General features: G+C 39.9%; 1 protein-coding gene across 16 annotated transcripts; it reads left to right on the plus strand.

The window, feature by feature from the left end:
* Positions 1-659: 659 nt before the first annotated feature.
* LOC9266341 (protein SUPPRESSOR OF QUENCHING 1, chloroplastic) lies at positions 660-18484 on the plus strand. 16 transcript variants are annotated; one of them, XR_010739902.1, is made up of 28 exons: positions 660-1094; positions 2484-2584; positions 2667-2723; positions 2810-2904; positions 3694-3793; positions 4486-4544; positions 5088-5215; positions 5516-5654; positions 5922-6009; positions 7036-7114; positions 7467-7527; positions 7636-7731; positions 7954-8064; positions 8869-8964; positions 9099-9221; positions 11964-12161; positions 12289-12386; positions 12784-12848; positions 13866-13959; positions 14754-14911; positions 15239-15288; positions 15369-15490; positions 15628-15735; positions 16153-16245; positions 16499-16535; positions 16873-17120; positions 17610-17756; positions 18143-18484. XR_010739902.1 is itself a non-coding variant. In XM_015776273.3 (28 exons), exons 1-28 carry the CDS (start codon positions 722-724, stop codon positions 18317-18319), a joined length of 3324 nt encoding a protein of 1107 aa, XP_015631759.1. In that variant the 5' UTR covers positions 660-721; the 3' UTR covers positions 18320-18484. The 16 variants fall into 16 exon arrangements, 7 of the variants coding, with proteins under 7 accessions (XP_015631759.1, XP_015631760.1, XP_015631762.1 ...); XR_010739905.1 differs by having other exon boundaries at positions 5525-5654; XM_015776273.3 differs by having other exon boundaries at positions 7636-7711; positions 7954-8094; positions 12285-12386; positions 15239-15297.
* The last annotated feature ends 3857 nt before the right edge of the window (positions 18485-22341 follow it).

Consider the following 22341-nt stretch of genomic DNA (forward strand, 5'->3'; position numbering starts at 1 on the left):
AGAGTTACTTATCCTTAGTCTGTGTACCAAGGTGAAATATTAATATCAAAAGTAGATGGAGGGAGTATATTATATAAAATACGTCTTTACCTGTTGCATATATAACTAATTGAATGTTCACCCTAGTCTTTTCAAAGCAAAATTTCATAAAGTATTGCACATACGAGGATTTCATATAGTCATGTTGAATTTCATGCTTTCAGAGCGATAAAGGAATTTCATAGACATAATGTTGGCCAATTGAGGATAATATGCCGAATGATGTATTAGCAAAATAATAATAATTTATAGGGAAAATATTTATATACATATATACTTAGTGATTTAAGTGTCAATGTAAAAAATAAACCTCGATGAAAAATAGTTCAAAATTAATTTTAAAATTAATTTTAAAAATTTAAATTTTTGGCAGCGAATACTTGTGTTGAATTTTGTGAGTATTCCTCACGCGGTGCTTTTGGAGCAAAATAAAAGTTCAATTTCCCATTCCTATTTTTTTTGTGTGACTGGAGTCGATCACGCCAAGATAAGGCCACACCACACGGCAGACGTATCCACCACAGGCCAACAGAGCCGCAGAAACACACCTCGTCCATCCACTCGTGCGTCGCAGCCATCGCCGCGCATAAACCGTCCCCAACCAACCGCCACACACACTCGACACTACTCGAGCTCGCGAGCGGCGAGCCCAAAACCTGACAAACCACACGCCCACCTCGCCATGGCGCGGCACCTCGCGCCACCAGGAAGCTTCCACCGCCTCCTCGCCTCCCGGCACTACCCGCCTTCCTCCCCGGCACCGCCGCCGCGCCCTCTCCTTCTCCTCCCCAAAACCCTAATACCGCCGGCCGCCGCCGCAATGGAATTCCCTCGCCGCGGGCGGCGCGACGTCGCCGCCGCCTCCGCCCCGGCATCCTCCTCGCCGGAGACCGAGGTAGCGCCGGGGGCCTGGGGGAAGGTCTCCGCCGTGCTCTTCGACATGGACGGCGTGCTCTGCAACAGCGAGGAGCTCTCGCGCCTCGCGGGCGTCGACTTATTTGCCGAGATGGGCGTCGACGTCACCGGGGACGACTTTGTTCCTTACATGGGCACAGGTAAATTGTCTCGACGTTCAACAACCTACTGGTACTGGGAATTGACAATGTAGTTCGCGCATTTTTATTTTACTTTTCTCGATTACTCATGATTCGTGATTGGTAAGCGTAGCTATGCTTGTGTGACATAAACTTGGTCGTAGGCTGTTTAAGTTGCGTGTGATTCGGTAATTGTAGCAATTAGTAGCTTCCTATATTAGACATAATATTTCCCGGGATCTCCCTTGACGTCGTTGGTTTCGTATCTCCGCTACCTGCCAAACTCTATATGTATTATAGTACTATACTCCTATTTCATTAGGATGCCTGTAACAGTGGTCTGTGGTCACATCCATAGTTATACATTTCCATCAGAATAGTTTTTGACAGGGTGCTTGTATCCAGTGGCGGAGGAAGAGAAAACAATAAGGTGTGGCAGCAAAAACAACATAATACTTTGTAGGTAATACGGCATAGTTTTGCAATGTGTTCCCATGCATCGCTAAAAGTTCTTGCAAAAGTTGTTTTGATGCAACAAATCATATTGATCTATGTTAGGATTCAAAATTCCCGAATGAAATTTTCGAAAATTTGGAAATTTTCAAAGAAAACTTTTGAATATAGCAAAATCTATTCAAATTTGATCAAAATTTGTTCAAATTTCAAATTATTTCGGAAAGATAGATATTGCCAAACATATAGATTAAACCTTGATCTAGGTTACATCATGTAACTAGCTAACAACTTATGCTTATACAAGCAGCTAATCACAAGGAGTGAAAACAAGATACTAGGTTAGTTGCTTCACGTAACTAACTAACATCCAAGTCAGCTAATTACAAGGAGGAATCAGTGAATGTTAATCATGCAAGCATAGACTCCACCGGTGGCTAATAGAATTGAGGTATGGCGAGTGCCATATCTTGCCATATCGGAAGCTCCGCCGCTGCTTGTATCCTCTGAAGTTCTGTGGCTTTATGTTTCTTAAAGTGGATACGGCAATCAGTATGTCATATGGCCTACCATTGCTGATCTTCTGTGATCCCTTGGCAATTGTAGTGATTGCTAAGCTGAATGCTAATTAGATAGTAACCGTAAACCCCTTAGCATGCTCTTAATGCCTATAGAGTATATTGTTGCATCAGAGTGCTTGCGAGAGATGTTAATTGCCTACTTTGTATGACAAGTATGTGAGGACTAAGAAAATATTACTTTTTTTTTCAATATAGAAGTTGGGAGAAGTATTGAGGCTATCTCTAGACAGAAAATGTCTTACCTATTTTACTTTGGGGGATGACAACCTATAACTGCTGCCGTTTTTGACAGGATCGCCCTCTACACAAATGAATTTAGCTACCTTCAGATTTTGTTGGGTGTAGTTTGTTTGAAATGTTGTAATATATATTCTAGGTGAGGCTAATTTCCTTGGAGGTGTAGCGAAGTTGAAGGGAGTGAAAGATTTCAACGCTGAAAGTGCCAAGAAACGTTTTTTTGAGATATATCTTGACAAGGTTAATTTGTTCATACCATCTCTCCTGTTTATTCTCATTGTAGTTTGATGGCGTCATTCTTAAATTATGTTCCATTCTGTAGTATGCAAAGCCAAATGCTGGCATTGGATTCCCTGGGGCTCTAGATCTCGTAACAGAGGTATTTCTGTATTTGCAGTGCCTGAGTTAAAACTTGTTGTACTTTGGTAATAAGTGATCATCAGCTCATTCCTGTCAATATTTCAGTGCAAAAATGCAGGTTTGAAGGTTGCTGTTGCATCCAGTGCTGATAGGATTAAGGTGGATGCAAATTTGGCAGCTGCTGGTTTGCCTCTGTCGCTGTAGGTGTTTGCTTATTCCTTTGCATTCCAAGCACTTACTTGCTAATGCCATCGTTGTGCTCACGTTCCAAGATTTCTTTGCTACTACTAGCATTTTAAGTATCATTGTTATTCCAATATATTACATGGTTTATGTCATTTTTTTGAGAGAATCTTGTCATATTTTGCCTAAGATCATATATGTTAGTTGCCTTTTTGTTTGTCTTCACAATTTTTTTCAGTCTGAATCAAACTTTCTCTGATGGTGGTTCCAGTAGGTACTCAACATAAGAGAGTAGCTATTTATTGGTCAGAGAAAAAAAAACCATCAAGGAAAGTAGGAATATAAACTGGATATCTTGTTGCTATCATGCTACTGTCTTATTATTTAAGTCATGATTTTTTTTTTGTATCAAGAGGTACCGAGTATTAAACTATTAATGCTATGAGTTGGCTATACCTCTTCATACCTCCCATGAACCAGAATAAAGTTCTAAGTTAAAGCAAAACCCATAGGTTGACCCTTTTCTCTGCACTTGCCAGGCTACTGAAATTTCAATTTCCTTCGATGTTCTTCGAAATCTTATGTTTGAGAATCTCCACGACATTCTCTCTTTTACCAGCGAAGAGCTTTATTTAATTGATAGAAATTAAATCATAATTCTGTTTCAGAGAGAGTGTCGTGTTAGGTATTTCCAAATATTCTAAAACCATTGGGAGTCACTGATAATTCTGAAGATGTATTATTGCAATAATTTAATCTCTTAATTGTTTGCTATTTAGTTTTGATAAACCTATTTCAAATTTCAGATTCGATGCCATTGTTTCTGCTGATGCATTTGAAAATTTGAAGCCTGCTCCGGACATTTTTTTGGCAGCATCTAAAACCCTAGGTGTTGACACAGATGAGGTAATTGTCTAGCAAATTATTATGGAGACAATCTTTTATGATAAGATCAGCAACTTAGAATTTACTGGCTATGGAAAATATCTACTTTCTGGTTTTATGCTGTGTGGAAGTGAATTTGGTAAATCTCCATCATTCTGATGTGAACCTCAATCCTACAAACACTTTATATGTAAGACATAGTTCATAAATAGCCTCTTGGTACACGGAGAAATACATCCTAGATCAAACAGACAGCGGAAGAAGGCTTGTCTAGCTATTTTTATAGCTTCTGAATGATTTATGGTTATGACTAGCAATGCTATTCCAATGTCAGCGACTCCTACTGCAGAAGCAGTACTGCAGAGGAGTTAAGTCCTATTCCATGTTATGGAAGACCCATCATACATGTAAAATAGATGCCCTTTCCCCTGTATCGCTGTTTGAAGCATCATTAGACAATGCATCATTGTTGGCAATAATAAATATGCACCTTCATGACCTATATGTAGAGCATTTGTGGCTAATTCTGGGTGGTGGCTGCAGTACTTTGTCATTACAAGCCCAAAGATGGTAGTAGTGAAATGAAATGTTGAGTATGTTACCACTTGGCTAGTTGCCTTATTTTATTGTTTCCAGATGTCAGTAATACTTTCCAGATGTTTATTTTCTAAACATTTTGAATGGGGTGTGATGAATTTGCGGTATTGTACCAGTGCATTGTGATAGAAGACGCACTTGCTGGAGTTCAAGCTGCAAAAGCTGCCGAAATGAGGTCCGTGGTACCTATCGTCATGTTTATGTCTTCTTATTTTGATTACTGCACAACCTTTATTGATTGCAATCATATATTTTAATATGGATTTTCTTAGAAAAAGATTAGTACCATATGTTATCATATGACCAATTCAACAATGATAACAGTATTTAAGTTCTCAGAAGACGTATTTTGATATTTTCTTGGGAGGCAATAATGGAATGGCATTATTTTGGTTGATATCCTAAGCCACTAGTTTTATGTACTTCCTTGAGCTGTGGCAAAAATAGCACATATTAGATATATGCTCTTCAGTCCAAATCATTTATGATGTCCTTATTAGGAGGGATGCCCTGAGTAACGACCATCTTTTAATTATTTAGTCTGACTGTTCAAATCCATGCAATTCAAATAAGTGGTGCAATGTATCTTTTTTATTATCTTTAATGTTTTTGATTGAGGAACATAAGGAACCCCCTTCAGGTTTCATTTAATTGAGAAAAAAATTGTACACGAAGGAGCATTTAGCATAAATAGTTATGCTATTTACAAATTTTGCAGATGCATTGCTGTGATGACTACTCTGGAGGAAGATGCGTTACAGCAAGCCAGTCCCTCACTCATACGGAAGAATATTGGAGATATTTCAATTAGAGATATTTTGTATGGTGGTTCTAATGCTTACCACAGTATGTAGTTCAAGCAAAGTTTATTTCAATAAAATAATGCATCTCTTGTATTTGAAACTGGAAAGAAAAAAAAAATCTGCATATCTTGTTGTGCAAAACTCATTATATTTGCTTTGTTTCATTGGTTTGAATAAGACCCCTATCCCATTTCCTTGAATTGGGGTTGGACTTCACTTTTCTAAGTAGTTAAATTGGAATGCAGAAATTACAGCATTTAGCATTCTTTTGTCTCATTGTTAATGGAGTTAGAAACATTTGCTGTTGGTTCTACTAGAGTACTTGGTGCTGATTAAAAGAAAGTTGGTGCAGATGAACGGACAGAAAATACTGAGAATATTAGTTCCTTAAAACCCTCAACAGAGATTCTGAATGGAGCAACTAATGCTGAATCTGCTCCGAGCACAAATTCTGCAAGCTCAATTGATGATTCCCGTGAAGGGTAAGGTTGGTTTCTGGAAAGAAGCTTAAAACTATATCATAGAATCTTAGCTTCACTTCTATCTTGTATGTACTAAACTGCCAGCTTATTCCAAATCAGATTCCAAGAACTCGCAGCTTACACTAAACCTTCATTGTTAAAAAAAAAGCTACAAGAGTTATTCACATATAATGCCCAAAAGAATGCAATGCTGTTGGTCTAATATGTGGATTATTATGTAGTTCGGTATGACACAGTTGATTGACATCCAGAAAAGAAATTCTGCAGGCTGGTAGGTTCTCGTCGGAACATATTAAGATATGGAAGTCTTGGAATAGCTGTTTCTTGTCTTATCTATACAACCAGGAATTGGAAGGTACCATTGTTATACTACAAAGTTGTTTCACGGTTTTCAGCTTTGCTTTTGATCCCTTGATGCATGTGTGAGACAATACTTATTTGTTGTATGACTTTGATTTTTACATATCCGGGCTACACACCTTCTATTTTGTTGAATAGTATAGGGAGAGAGGAATACTGCGTAACGTGGGACGATTTTATTGAGTCTCAGGGCTGGTATATATAGGAGTACATGGGGAGGAGATAAGGAAGGATTACAGATATGGAAGGAGTCCACACAAATTAATCCTATCCTAATATGACTCTAACTACCATATACTTTAACATCCCCCCGCAGTCCAAGCGTGAGCAGCGCGGACACTTGGACTGGAGAAAAAACCGGCAAGAGTACTCAACACGATGATAGCCCTTTGTGCCGTAGTCGATGTAGCCAAAGCGAAGGAGCCGAAAGCGCAAATATTCATGACTTCATTTAGTTTTTTCTTCAATGGTTAAATTCTTTTTGTTAAGTACTACCAAACAAATTACTGCAAATGTGCTTCTGCTAGGAATGATTTCAAATAATAGCACTGCCACATACAAGATGAGGGTTCTAAACTAACTTTCACAACCTGGGCATTAGACTGTTAGCTGTTACCTAACATCCTTAGCTATTTAGCCTCAATTTAGTAATGCCTCACTTCACACCATTCCTGTCTTCGATGTTGCAGTTAGTCATTTTCCTCAACACATATAATTATCACTTCTATACTGTCCATGGTATGAGCCTGGCTGCATCAATTACTCAGAGCTCTCTGTCGGAACAACTTACGTAAGAGGAATGTATCGCATGGTGGGTGATGACATGTTAAAGAAACCTAATGGCACCATCTCACATGTTATCACTTTCTATAATTTATTTTAATATAGCTTGCAGTTTTCGTTCCATTCTCCATAATTTCCACTCTTGTAGTGGGCAAATTCTTTTGGGTACCTATGTTTTTTGGGCACCTATAATTGTGCTGAGATCAGATTGCGAAGTTTTTATTTTTATTTTGTTCAGGCCATGCAGTTTGTATCTCCCAAAGGGCTGCTTAATTATTTCACGGGTGGAAATAGTTCGATATTTGCTAGTAATGAAGGTAAGAATTTCTATATAGGTTCTGTATGTTCATTTTTAATGAATAATTTGAATAATCAATCAATCCTGGCTAATCATCCGGGTCAGTAACTTGATTTGATTTGTGCTGAAAAAAGACCATGGGGTGTTATGTGAGATTTGATGCTACATATTTTTTTTGTTCCATCTGGCATTATATGGCAGCTTCATTTTAGTCCGTTAGACTAGATTTGCTAGTCAACTTTGGTGAGTACTACAGTGAAACTAGCTTGGAAGAAATCGGATCCAAAACTAATTAAAGATTGGCCTTGGTCTTTTGATTCGATTCACAATCTTTTCTCTTACATACTGCACACTCTGCCTTGTTTCTATAGGAGAACAACTCACATCAAGGGTTCAACAAATAAAGAAGTATTTAGCTGATTTTGAAACTGGGTAGGTAACTAAGTACATGTTCATCAATTTTCAAGGTCTAATGCTTCATGCTGAGGTTGATTTTTATTTTTACTGAAGCACTAATTTACTTCCAAACTGTTTCCTCAGAGGTTCTGCTACTTGTGTACCTGAGTTCCCAAGAAAGCTTGATTGGTTGAATACAGCGCCACTTCAGTTTGGAAGAGTAATTTAAACTCATTTTAGGTTATTCTCAGTAGCTGCAACTTTGCTACAGTACCGATTGTTTCCCTTTTCTTTATTCCTGTTCAAGACAAGGCACCATTTTCAGTTGGGTTGATTTTCAGCTGTATACAGATATGATGATTGGCGAATGACAATTTGTTTTCGTTTATTTTCTGCTTCATAATTTAGGTCCGTGGAAATATAGCATTATCACTTAAAGCAATTACATAATTTTTGGTGCAGGATTTAAAAGGAAGAGTGGTCCTGTTGGATTTTTGGACCTATTGCTGCATCAATTGCATGCATGTCTTGCCCGACCTGGAATTTATAGAGAAGAAGTACAAGGATAAACCTGTGAGCTTCTGTCTCCTCGCATGCTGGACTGTATGTTTAGTTTTCTTTCAAGAGCTTTAGGTTGGAATCAATAAATGATTTATAACTTTGCTACTTAACATTTGTTCTGATATATTATAACTGCAGTATTTCTGCGCCGTAAATTTTGACGATGCTAATCTTAATTTTATTTCTAATGATGTTTTTTTTTTCATGTTCCTTTTCTCCTAACTACTCTCTACTGATCATATGGTGATTCGTTAGTCCTGAAACTGAGTTTTCCTCAAAATATTGTACTGTAGATCCTCTGAACTGAGCTGTAAAAACTTGTAATTTATTATAATTCACCATCACAAAAAAATCAACTTGTGAAGTTGGTAGTACTAGGATTGGGCTGCTAATGCACTAGTGTGTTTTGTGTGGTGTTCCTTTGGGTGTGTGGTGTTCTGTTGTATCCTTGGTGGACGGGTGTCGGAGTCTTTCTCTAACACCGTTCATCTTTTCTTCTCTATCTTAATGAAATGATACGCAGATCTCCTGCGTGTTCTAAAAAAAAAAAGTTGGTAGTATAGTTCCGTCCTTATAAGCTCACATGTTTACACTCATCCAATATTCTTAGTTCTTACATCTGTAAGTTATAAATCATGGATATTATGTTTAGGAATTAGATGGATCTGCTCATGGCACCTGCAATTTGAATATAAGTATATAATACATGATCGAGCCATAATGTGAAATTTTGCTGCAACACTGTCTCTCATTGATGAAACTGGTATGATTTGAAGATATCTTGATATTTACATAATGTTGCTTGTTCCTGTGCAGTTCACTGTTGTCGGTGTGCACTCTGCCAAATTTGATAATGAAAAAGATCTTGAAGCCATCAGAAATGCTGTTCTGCGCTACAACATTACTCATCCGGTAATACAGCTGTGATAACTTGTGAAATGTTGAAATGAGAAACATCATTCCTGTGCTCCTCCCTGGCATAGACTTTCATGTCTATTGCTTTTTTGTGGTGTTCTTAACTTTTTAAAGCTATGGTCTTTCTTAAGGTTGTAAATGATGGGGACATGTACTTGTGGAGAGAACTGGGGGTGAACTCTTGGCCTACATTTGTTGTGATTGGGCCCAACGGGAAGGTTTTAGCACAAATATCAGGTGAAGGTCACAGAAAGGTATTAGCACTAGAACATTCTATTCAAAAGACAAGCATTAAGTCCTAACTTGTGTAGTACTATCTGTGTTTGCCAGTTTGCATCATTTAATCCTGCAACAGATTCTACTAGATGCACCTTAAGAGCAAGGATTTAAATCTCCGGCTAAGACATTTAGCTGCTAGGTTCTCCATCATCTATGATCAGCTATAGCTGGCTATAGCTGCAGCTAAGCTATTTAGCGGTTTTTGCAAAAATTAGACATAAATAACTTGATAATCAGTTATATGGAAGAGAAAGCTATTTAACTTGGGGAAAGCAGAGAAGACTAGGGAGAGAGGAATTGCTTGATAATCAGTAGGATCAAATCCTCACCACTTCCTCAACCATCTTGCTAAATTACAGGAGGAACATGCCCATGAATTCCTCCCCCATGAATTCCTGAACTTGAACCCAAAAAAAACAATTCAAGAACCTCCATACTCCTCACCCTGAGGCCACTGCAACCAACCAAACCAAGAAGAAATAATTCATGAGCAGCCAAGCCACCAACAAACCAAGAAGAAACAATTCATGAGCAGCCAAGCCACCAACAAACCAAGAAGAAACAATTCATGAGCAGCCAAGCCACCAACAAACCAAGAAGAAACAATTCATGAGCAGCCAAGCCACCAACAAACCAAGAAGAAACAATTCATGAGCAGCCAAGCCACCAATCCATCTCTGAACCAAGAAACAACACAAGGTTGGCTCGAGCACAAGAAAAAGAATACTGACAGAACAAGCACCGCCGCCTGCCGCCTGTCACAGTCATCGCTTGGGGCCGGGATTGGTGGATCTGTTGTCTTCGGGAGTCGCCGCCGCTGCCGCCACCGTTGCCGCAGCAGGTCGCAGCCACCACCTTCGGGAGCAGCCGCCGCCACTGCAGGTCATAGCCACCGCCTTCGGGATCAACCGCCGTCGCGGCTGCTGCTGCCTCCTTGAGCAGCCGCTGCAAGCCTGCAAGCCGCCGTCGACAGGAGAGGACGAAGAGTGACTGAGTGGAAAATGGAGAGAGTTAGGGTTTCGTTAGGTGATATGGGCCGTTCGCCAATTTCAGGATTTCAGCCCACCAACGAGTTAGCTGCCGCTATTTGAGAGCCCATTTAGCGGCTATCTCCAGCTAAAGGCAGCTAATAGCGCCTTAGAACGTGTAGCTGTAAATTAGATATATCTTAGTGGTTGCTTCTCCTAGCAGCTATCTCCGGCTATAGCGGCAGCTATAGCCGGAGATTTAAATCCTTGCTTAAGAGTTTAGGCATTGATTAAGAATTTAGGAGTTAAGTTCCAAAACCATATCTATTACATAATTAAAATAATGCTAAAGGGAGCGACAATATTTACTGAAAGGTTATAATTCATAAATTGATCAGGAGAGGAGGAAAAATCCAACAATATTTTGGTAGGTCTAAACTATAACAGCAAAATAATCAGATAGAAGAATATCTGAGGGAAGCGTTTTGAATACAACTCCATATAAGGTTGTAGTACTTATTAGAGTTATATGGCTGGCAAATCGAGTATGCCATCATGAGCCATATACCAAACAGTTACCTGGGGTTTGTAGCTAGTTTTATTTAAGAGTAACCAAGCAAATCAACATTTGCTAATTTCTTATGCTCTGTGTTGTCCTAACTGCTATTGGCAACTGACCCATGCTGATATACCACAAATATGATTATGTTGTACCTGCCCCAACCCTCAAATGAACATGATATACTAGGTGACGTCTGTGCTAATTTTAGTGGCGACACTGGACTGTTTGACATAAATTGATTGTACTGCCATTCATTAAACCACACGAACTAAATGGTTTATTCATTATTGATGTTTAAACTACATTGCCTCCATGTCATGGCTGTGCTCAGGCTGAAACCTAGTGATGGTATTATCAAGAGAAGCGTTTCCTGCGACTCTTGTTACATTGCAAAGCATATATTTGTAGGGTGTTACCCATATAGTTCATAAATATGGTACATGTTTAGTAGTTGGTTGCTTTTATTTTGCATCAGGTTAATACCAACAGATGAGCACAAAACATGAATTTGGTTCATGATGAGAACCTAGGTTCACATCACAATAACTACAAAGGCCATCCAGAAGGGGATTTTTTTTCTTGCTTTGCTTGATTAAAAATGAGGTATATGCATCTTAGGAGGCTGAGATGAGCCCCCTGATAAAAGTTCAATCTGGTTCATACTGTACTATATTCTGTCAACTCTGAACATGGTCAGACTCCTAGCAACTCTCCTAGTGCACCACTGAACCTTTTCCAGATCAATGATGTTACCTTTGTTGGAATCAGCCTCCTGTTGCCAGGTGTCTTGGCCATCATACATGATATTTAACACAAAATTTTTATTTGATTATTTTGATTGCTTTAAGCTGCAAACGATTACGAATTGTGTTGGCTAAGTAGAACCTAATAGTCCATGGTAATCTTGATCTTGCTTGTCAAGTTCTTTTAGCATCTGTTCTGGACTACCTAACTATTCTAAAATCTAAATCTCGTTATTACAAGATAACAGAAGTTGCTGCATATGCCTGCCTGCCTGACCTCTATCCTGTGATATGAGGACAAATTTATCCTGTCTAACCTGTACAACGATTTCTGCAAACAAGCCATCCCCTGTTTTTTTTTTCCACTGGCATAGTTGTTCATACATTTTTCATGGTAGTTATGGTGTCAATGCCTAGTCAATCACACTTATTCATTATTTCCAGGACCTTGATGATGTGGTTGGTGCAGCTCTTGAATTTTATGAAGAAAATAAATTATTACAAAACAGTTCTCTTCCCTTGGCATTGGAGAAGGACAAGGATAGTCGTTTACTAGCTTCACCGCTTAAATTTCCTGGGAAACTTGCAATAGATGTACTGAACAATCGGTTGTTTATATCAGACAGTAATCATAATCGAATTGTGAGTATTCTTTGTTTTGCACAACGATATAGCATTGCATTGACTAGGCTAATTTACTTCACATGTATGATCTATTTCTTATCTGATTTAGCTGTTTGTTCTATCCTCATTTCTGTAATTAAGGTAGTTACCAACCTGGAAGGGGAATTTATATGTCAAATTGGAAGTTCTGAAGAAGGACTACTTGATGGCACATTTGATACTGCTTCATTTAATCGCCCTCAAGTAAGGAAATAATTATTGTTTGTTCTTACAATAAATTTATGCTTTTGTAGCACCATGTTAGGAGTTCCTTTTGAACTTTGTTGGTAGTATGGACCATGGCTACAGTAGAGAGCTAGGGTATGATATTTGGATAGTTCCTGTGTACAGCATGAACCAAACTGATATCTCCTCGGGCAGAGGCTAAGATATCAAATGCTCTGTTTATTTAAGTGAATTTATTTGAAAAGAACTCATACCTTTTAGAATCGAACTGTCCTTTTTGTGATATTTTTATTCTGTGACCTCATATACTTGTAACCAATTCCTGGGCCCTGTCTAGCTACCTCCTTGAATTGAACTTCCATTCATTGTGTTTTCATGTGTTATATGACCTCATAATACTTGCTATTAATTTCAGGGTCTTGCTTACAACTCCAAAAAGAATATCCTGTATGTTGCAGATACTGAGAACCATGCACTGCGGTTAGTTCTATCACTGACTTCACTTCGCTTATTTCATTTTTTTTACAAGGCTAATTCATTCAGTTTATGGTGGCATACACAACATTTGTTATTGATCTTCTTATGCCTTATGTAAAATAAAATAATGTCGGTATTTGATGGAAATGGCGTGTGTCAACATGCAGTGTAATTCTCGCATTCAGTAGTTTTATGGCTCTGAATACCTCCAGGAACCTACCTGCTGGCTCAAAACTGGCTTGCCTTTTTTTTACAGAACCCTGACCTGGTTCATAGTTCTAAGCCTCCATGTGATACTGATTTCAGATTGTCATATGTTTACTATTGCTTATTACACAGTCTCCACGTCTCAAAATATCAATATTGGAAAACTGAAGGTAAAACTGAAATTTGTAACCATAATCATTTAGAAATCTAGTAGCAGGTGGCTTCCTCTGATATGATGCATGTTGGTCTGATAATCGTTCATCCTTCTTCTAATGTATATTCTATGCTGAATACACCATCCTGTAACCCGAATGTGGGTAAATAGGGAAAAATGAGAAAATGTGGATGGCCTATGGAGAGAAGAGTTGTGAAACTTTTTGTAGCTAACCGATATTTGCGAGATAGCTATCCTCTTAAAAAACAAAAAATAAATAAATAAACTATTCAAGCACAAATTGATTGTATTATCTGAACAACAGAAAATTCTTTGTTTTCTTGATTCTGTAAGGGTTCTTCCTTTCATCTCATATTGTGTTTTGATGGTGAAAAGTGCCACTGGTATATGCACCTTTTATTCTTGCCTCACTTATCTTGAATGCATCTTTTCATTGAAAAGGAATAAATGTGTAATTCTTTAAACAAATAATGCCTTTTGCTATGAACGATGAACTAGTTCTGCTAGTCATTCTTTGTTGTAATATATAAAATTGATTTCGTAGTTGATTAGCATGGTTAACTATGTCCTCATATCATTGTCATATGCAACAAACTATTCCTATTTCCTGAATTGGATATTTATTTCTTGTTATCCAGAGAGATTAATTTTGTGAGCGAGACTGTCAAAACACTGGCGGGAAATGGAACGAAAGGCTCTGATTACAGAGGAGGAGGTCAGGGAACTAATCAGGCATGCTTCTTCATGGTTCTTTTATGTATACATACTCTACTAATGTAGTCATGAAATCAAGGCTCATTTATGTCTATAGGCCATATTGCTGTGCTATAATCCTCTGTTTTGTTCACATGCAAGTGCTGTTTTGTTTGGGAAAATCAGAATGTTGGTCGAGTTCCACGATCGTTATAAAATCATGCTACTCAGTTCTAACTCTTAATTCTCACATAAGATGAAATTAAGAAATTAGTTAGAAGAATAGATAGTTTGATTGAAACATAATCTTGCAGTATCATTATCCCATTTTGACTGTGAATGAGCTCATAGTCCTGCAGTCTACCTACATAGGCCAGTTGAGTAAAGGAAACCAACATGCCAACACACAAATCCATCTTGAATTTGGATTTTTTTTTTGCCCATTTTGGTTTGCTACCCTACCAAAATTTTGGTAGGTTGCAAACCAAATTAGCTTTTAGTGAAATCTTGGCATTACCTACTTGTTTCTTATTAGCTGAAATTGGCACTAAACCAAACAAAGTTTTGATAGGACTTCAAACCAAAATGGCCCTTAAGAACATCTAGGCTTAGTAAAAAGGGATTTGTGACACTTGTGCCATTTACACATGATACAGCCCCTTGCATAAATTGTATTGATGTAAATTTGATGACTGATGTTTATATATTATATAATTGATCTGACAAGTCCAATCTGTACAAAAAATTCTGAGTTAATTACGATTATCAATGCAAATACTAATGTACAAACTAGTGTTGATAGAAAACAGTCTGACTTGAAAGTGTTTATCTAGGTTCTAAATTCACCATGGGATGTCTGCTATGATCCCTCAAAGGAGACCCTATACATCGCAATGGCTGGACAACATCAGATCTGGAAACACAACACATTGGACGGTGTAACAGAAGTTCTCAGTGGTGATGGCTACGAGAGAAATTTGAATGGATCGAGGTAATTATGTTTATCAACTTCTACATTCATCCGTTTGGTCCATCAGAAAGTAACTTTTTAATTGCTTACAAATGACATGGCCGTATTGGGTCAGATACATGATTGCTACTAAAATATTTTTGCAGTTATCCATTGTGTATTAATGAACATGTTGTTTATGTTTCATTCTACTCTCATGGGATTGCATTAGAATCTCATTTCTATTGTGAATGCTGGAACTGTTCGCTTTACCCTTTGTTGTGCTACCTTGGGCCCACTTGGTTCCTGCAGTACCTTGTGCGTGCATGTTGTTGGATCCTTTTTCTGAGAAATAATTTCATGTCGCAGTTCGACCAGAACATCGTTTGCACAGCCATCTGGGATTTCATTAGCTCCTGGTATTTCTGGTTGATTCCTTTTTTCTCTCCTTTGTGCTCTGATGCCAGAGAGCACAGATTCACATGAACTATCGGCACAGAATTGCAGGAGTTGATTGTTGCTGATAGTGAAAGCAGCTCCATTCGAGTTGTTAATTTGAAATCTGGGGGTTCAAGATCGCTAGCTGGGGGAGACCCAATGATTCCAGAGAATTTGTTTAGGGTATTTATATATCCTGATACTAAAGGATTCTGCCTCTCTTTTTTTCAGCATTAATGTGACTGAACATTTTAAGATTTTTTTTGTTCTGCTCTAAATTTTATCGAAGTATAAAGTTAAATTTGTTTATTTGTTTGCAGTTTGGAGATCATGATGGGACTGGCTCGGATGTGCTACTCCAGCATCCATTGGGTGTTGTCTATGCTAGTGATAATCAAATATATGTTGCGGACTCTTACAATCACAAGGTAACCACCATCTCTAATATGTGTAACCCATCCAGTATGTAAAATTTCATGAAGGTGTCTTCTTTACCAAGAATTAGATTTTTTTTTCCGGTTAATAAACAAGTTATCACAAAATTATGCCTTGTGCTGGTGTGTATGTACCTCACACTCACAAAAAAGGTAACCAGTGAAAATTTTATCAAATTAATGGATGGGGTAATCAGGCAGTGAATCAACTTTCCATTACCAGCAGCGCACAAGGTTGGTCTGAATCATGCAATTTCCATTATCAAATAGTTCGTTGGTCTGAATTGTGCATAACAGCATAAGTGATCCATGCCATGTCCTAAACTATTTCTCTTGACTAAACTTGCTTTTACTGCTTGCTTTTACTGCAAGTTGTTCTAATATTTCTAATGCATTGTTATGCAATTGCAGATAAAAAGGTTAGATCCTGTCACACGGAAAGTTACGACGATTGCTGGTACGGGACGTGCAGGATACAAGGATGGTCCAGCCTTGTCAGCTCAAGTAAAGCTACAACTTTGGCAATTTCTTTTGTTGGTATATAAGTAAATTAACTTACAATAGCTATATCATCCTCATCATTTTAAAACGTGATTATATATAATCAATATTATATACTAGTGCTAACGCAGTCCATAGGTCAATAGAGTATTAGAGTGTGTTCTATTTTGTATTATTTGTGAAAAGAAATATATGTTTTTTTCCTAGGAACAGCTCTAAGACATACCGTAATTGTTTTGACTTATTTTTTATGCAGCTGTCTGAGCCAGCAGGACTTGTTGAAGTGGGAGATGGTAATCTTTTTCCATGTGCTGTGTTGCTTGTCTAGTTTAACTGACACATGAGATAGTAATTAGAACAATCACGCTATCTAATGGTGTTCTAGAGTTAATTTCCTGAATACACCGATTAGGTGATGGACCTAGCAATTCACTGGATCACCTTGCCTGTAATCGTCTAACCTTGCCTATTTTATGTATTTCACCATTTGCACTTGTTTTATGAACAACCCTATGTTATGTGTAAGCTGCTTACATTTTTCCTGGTCAGTGACAGAATAGGCAAACAGTAGTTGTTGTGCTGCAAGATGAATAATATGGTGCAAACTATTGCTTTTCTGATATATCGTAGGAAGGCTTCTTGTAGCAGATACAAACAATAGCACAATCAGGTATATAGTTTTGAATGAGAAAGGCGCTGAGGTGCGCACGCTAGATTTGATTGGAGTTCAGCCACCATCACCAAAACCAAAGACATTGAAACGCCTAAGAAGACGTCTATCAGCAGACACGGATGTTATTAACATTGATGGTGGTTCTTCAATTGAAGGATATTTGTCTCTAGCAATCTCTGTCCCTGATGGTTACCATTTCTCCAAGGTCCAAAATCATCACAGAATTTTAGCTATAATGTTTTTGCATCATATATGGTAGCCTTATATAGTTACTGACGAGCATTTTCCCGTTATATTGTGAATGTTATTGTATGGTACACTTTTTAAATAGAAATATCATTTCATTCGATGGTTTGTCAGCACTCTTCACAGGACTATACTATTTTTGTTTTGTTTTTATGCTATAAGGTCTTTCTGGTTGCTTTTACCTACTATGAAATATATGGCATAACATCCATGCAATCATACTTCATGCATATCAATTCTTCCTTCCTTTTGGACACTCTTTTTCTGAGAAAAAAAGAGAACAGTTAACTTGTTAAAGGCCTGAATGATCTGGTCACACCACCGAAGTGGATGGTGCTTACTTTCATAGTGTCATGGAGTCTTCTGGGTTCAATGTCAGCTTAGTGCAAAACGTTTTTTATGGCTGTCAGCATGATTTACTTGTGATGATATACGTTCTCATTTGCAGGAAGCTCGAAGTAAATTTGATGTGGACATAGAACCAGCTGATGCAATTGAGATAGAGCCAGTTAATGGTTTTCTAAACTCAGGACAGGCATCACTCAAGTACAGAAGGAAATCTTCATCGTCATCAACGGGAAGGATCAATTGCAAGGTAGTAATGCATTTTAGTCAAGCAACACTTTTGTTTAACTTGTTGGTAGTAGGATTCAGATTGGAATAATACCCAGTAGAGGGTAATGGGTGAACAAAAACGGTTCAGTTAAACTGGATTGAGACTAGTTCACCAGATTGCTTATCTGTTGCTTGTCTGCACTTCCTGCCAACCTGCATGCATATTAACGAAAACTGGATTTGCCAATAGCTAATGCAAGATCATCCAACGCAATTGCCCCTTTTGGGTAGCTCCCTGGATTAGGACACACAACAAACCATTATGCATCTTGACTTGTTTTGGTTTAAGTTGGTAACCTAGCTAAGTGAATTATCGTTTTCAGTTTTGTACTATTTCCATTGAGTATAGTGTGCTGTTGTATGTAGGTTTACTACTGCAAAGAAGACGAAGTTTGTCTTTACCAATCTGTTGCCTTCGATGTCAAATTCCGGGAAGAGGCAGTCCCCAGTCCAGCGCAGATTACTCTTTCCTATTCTGTGGTACCAAGAGATACTTCAAGTAGCGCACAATTAATAGCCGCTGGAAAGAACGGCAAGGTATAGTTAGATCTAGGGTGATTGTTTTACTGTTAATTCCTGTGCTGATTGTGAATTTGGCTTTAGTGCCAGAAAGGTAAGCTCTTTTTTGGAGGGTGTCTAAAGTTCCAACTGCCTTTGGATGATGTATATGTTGTAATATAATGCTGTATGCTTGACATGCTACCTCCACCCTATAGAATCCTAGACCAATTCATTTTTATATATATTGACATCGCCCTGTTTGCCTAGAAAAAATGATATCGTCCCGTGGTGTGACAACACAACAGATAGTTTCGTATGTTGCAAGTTCAGTGATTGATTGGAATGCCCGTATGGAGTTTTGTTTCACTGTCATCCTATAGCATTCCGTTTATGTATCTAAATCATGGACGACCATTATGGTTGAACTGAACAAACTGATTGCAGTATTGCGATGTAGTGGCCTGCATGTGTTCCAAAAGAGTATATTTGTGCTTAACCTTTTCTTTTGCAGAAAATCACGCGTGTTGATTTCCCCAATCATCGTACTGATTAAATCTGGCACATGGGACTGGACTAATTTGCTAAATAAGATCAATCATTTGATCGGTTCTATGATTAACAAGAGTGGACGTGTCACCAGGAAACTCAAATTTTCCACCTAGTCCTAGGAATCCAACTTTTGGGTACCTCTCATTAGTGAATGTAATGAGAGAATATTTAAATCTTCAGTAATTTGGGTGCCATGACCCTTCTCTTTACAACATCTAAACCAGTGTGTTGGGCCCCTTCGGCTATGATTTTTATTGGTATAATATCTCTATCAGTTTATCTTACCGTTGTTCCCCTGTTTTTTTGACGCAAACCGTTGTTCGCCTGTAAAGATGTCAATGGAGAATGGGGATCAGATTGCATCGTTGGAATGTGATAACTCATGGGCCAGTTGGAGAGCATGGTATCCCATTTAAGTCTTCATATGATGCACATTGAGGGGCGATTCTGCGCTGGCCAAAAGTTATCGCCGGAGCTTCTGCGATTCTGGATTCAGATGATACGAGGCACTAGACGACACATCTTGTTTGCCTTTGCGTCTTCTACTACCAGTATTGGCTCATACTACCTTTTCATAATCTGCAAATGCATCTGCCAAATGATTAAGATGACAGATTTAGGTCTGATTGGAATCCAGCCGAGAAGACTGAGATCAAGGCCTATTAATCTTAGTGGGACACACAGAGATGAGAGATGACCAGTTGACAGATTGTTAATGTTACGTCCCCTTCAGTATCCATGGTTTAGGTCCTAGCGCTGCCATGTGTTTGAACAGCACCATGGCTGCCATTTGCAAAGCCAGCGAATACTGCTTCTGGCCATCATGCGCGCTGCTCCATCAGCAGTACAGTACAGTGCTGTTTGCTGTTGGGATTGGTGGTATCATTAGATAACGTGAGAACCTGATCACCCATTAGTCACGGGCTGTATCACCCGGACAAAACCTTTGCATTTTTTCGTGTTGCCGCTCTTTCGAAGAGAGGATGTCTTTTTTCTAGCCTGACCAGCTAGTTGAGACGGGATCTTGAGTGCGCGCCTCCCCATGCTCAACCGAAATCGGGGCCGTCCATTGAGAGCCCCAGAAGCGGACGGACGGCTGGTGATCGAGTGAGCCGTCCTGCAAACGTTTGTCAAGCACAGTGAGCTCTGTTCGAACGACCTGTTGATCCACATGGTTTCATGGCATCTGCCGGCGGTGGCCCGGTCCCCCTCTGCCTGGCTCCTGGGGTCGGAAGCCTTGGAGGGAGGCAGGCAGGCGGTGTTGCCGCGCCCTGTAGATACTGAGCTCGTGCTCCACTCCGCCTCCCCTTTATCTCGTGTGCAGACGCGGACCAGAGGCTGCCCTGTAAATGGGCACTGATGAAACTCCAGTATTTGTTGGCCAGATTGGCCTCATGGAGGGCCAGCAGCATGCGTATATTTCGCTTGGGCGCCTGACTGGCTTGTTTATAGGGCAGGGGTAGATTAGGTTGAAGCATTGCAAGTAGGCTGCAGCCAGGTGTTGTATGGTTCATTTGCATTGGGTTAGGTTAATGGGAGTGTCGCATTGTTTGTTTCCTTGAAGAAAAAGGAGTTGCGAGAGTCCCAATTCGAGTCAGGTCAAGAAACTCCAAAGATGACCGTATATACCATGCAGATATAGGATTACTTAAACTGACTCTGACTGGGAATCTTTCCTTCTGTTTCCCCGAACCTCAATACAATCAATATATTCGCCTACAAAAATCGTAGCTAACTCAAACGAGATTAGCGTTTTTCTTATAACGAGATTTGTCATGGGAAAACACCCTTTGCTTGTTTAACCGTGCAGACGGCTCGCTAGATTGCCTCATTCACATGGCTAAAAAAAGTATAAGCCCCAATCGTTTGGTTTTTTCCCTAATAAGCCAAAACGGTTTATTAGGGAATAAAAATAAATTTATAGGTAAAACTTTCATATATATGTTCTTGATGACTTAAAAGTCAATGCTGAAAAAAAACTATATTAAAAATATCTCAAAATCAATTTTAAAATTAAGTTTAAAAATTTAAAATTTAGCTTACTCTCTGACTGTTTAGGCCATCCGATGAGAGCAATAGTAAGTTGTTCCCAAATCCCAATATATCCTGCACAACAACGACGATACCAGTATACGTGCATGATGCAGACCCCCAAAAATCTGCACTGGTAAACAGGTCGTTACAGGCGCACCACCCACCGCCACCGCACTGAACGGCTGGAGAAGCCAGAGACCACGAAAGAACCAGGCTAAACTACACCCAGATCGGGGCAGAATCTGACGGAACATGGGCTGCCCGCCGGGCCGCGGCAGCGCGTGCTGTTCCCACAGCCACCCGCCCGGGCATTTGGCACGTCTTTTCCCACCCCAAGCCAACGCTCCACACCCCCCCCCCCCCCCCCCCCCCCCCCCGGCACCGCACTGCGCTGCCGTGCGCACGCCACGCCCCCGCCCCTGCCTCCGCGCGCATCATGGCCACGGCTCGTGCCCGTGCCTGCCTAACCCGCCAACCTGCTCGGCGCGCGGTACCGCTCGAGCTGCCCCTCCGCGGGAGACACCCGCTTTCCCCGCGGACGTCTCGCCCACCCGGCGGCCTCGTCAACAACGCAGGCCGCGAGCGTCCCGGATGTCCCAGGATCGCGAGGATTTTGGTGCGCCGTACGTACGTACGTTCGCGCAGCGCGGGGTACGTACGAACGTTACGTGCAGGAGGAAGGCTAAGGCATTAAAACGTCAGGGGGTGGTGAAATGCAACAGATCGATCGAGAGCGGATGCATGTGTGCCTGTCCTCCTTTTATTTCAGATGGGGAAAAGATATCTGCTTTTGCAAGCTTCAACTTGCAAGCCCTCGAGTAGCATGCATATGCACGAGCATGTACTTTCGGTTTTATGGTAGACCAGCTGCATGCTGGTCCACTTCCAGTTCCCATGCATGCATTGCGCGTACGGTCTCTAGATGTTTTTTTTAAAAAAAAAACCTAAGCCAACATTGCTTGTTTTATATTAAGAGAGGGAGAAACTGTATAAACAAGAGACAATGACCCAGTTTATAAGAGAAATCAGGCCAGAAAACCATACAGCTACACGGTTAATTATGGAGAACCGGCTGAAACCCAACAGACAGAAGAAAGCATGGGACCTAACTACACAACTAACAACAACAGTGGAGCCCAAATGCAGGACATCGTTGCCATGCTAAGCACAAAAGGGGCACAACAGCTCCGACATCACAGAAGAGGTGTTATCGTTACCGAGCTAGCCGCCCAAGCGACCCAGCAGCGCCGACTTCACCACCGCAGCGACACTGAAGCCACGAAAGCCGCCAAAGCGAAAGCAGCTCCGACATCCACAATGGACATCAGCCAAGCCACCAAAGAGCCACTTCCTTCACATAGCCAGCACCAACTCTTTGAAAGAGACTACAACACGTCATCGTTGCCAAGCGTCGCAGCACCCCAACAGCGAGCAGCTCCAACTTTATCCGCATAAGCAACCGAAGAGTGTGTCGCCCACCA

The sequence above is a fragment of the Oryza sativa genome, chromosome 3 (assembly GCF_034140825.1).
Source record: "Oryza sativa Japonica Group chromosome 3, ASM3414082v1".
NCBI classification, from domain to species: domain Eukaryota; kingdom Viridiplantae; phylum Streptophyta; class Magnoliopsida; order Poales; family Poaceae; genus Oryza; species Oryza sativa.

Bases quoted from the DNA above. Each gene is read 5' to 3' on its own strand.
- LOC9266341 (XM_015776273.3), top strand. From the start codon at position 722: ATGGCGCGGCACCTCGCGCCACCAGGAAGCTTCCACCGCCTCCTCGCC. The intron at 14,912-15,238 runs GTAATTATGTTT...TTCATGTCGCAG, and splicing joins AGAAATTTGAATGGATCGAG to TTCGACCAGAACATCGTTTG. The intron at 15,298-15,368 runs GTTGATTCCTTT...CTATCGGCACAG, and splicing joins ATTAGCTCCTGGTATTTCTG to AATTGCAGGAGTTGATTGTT.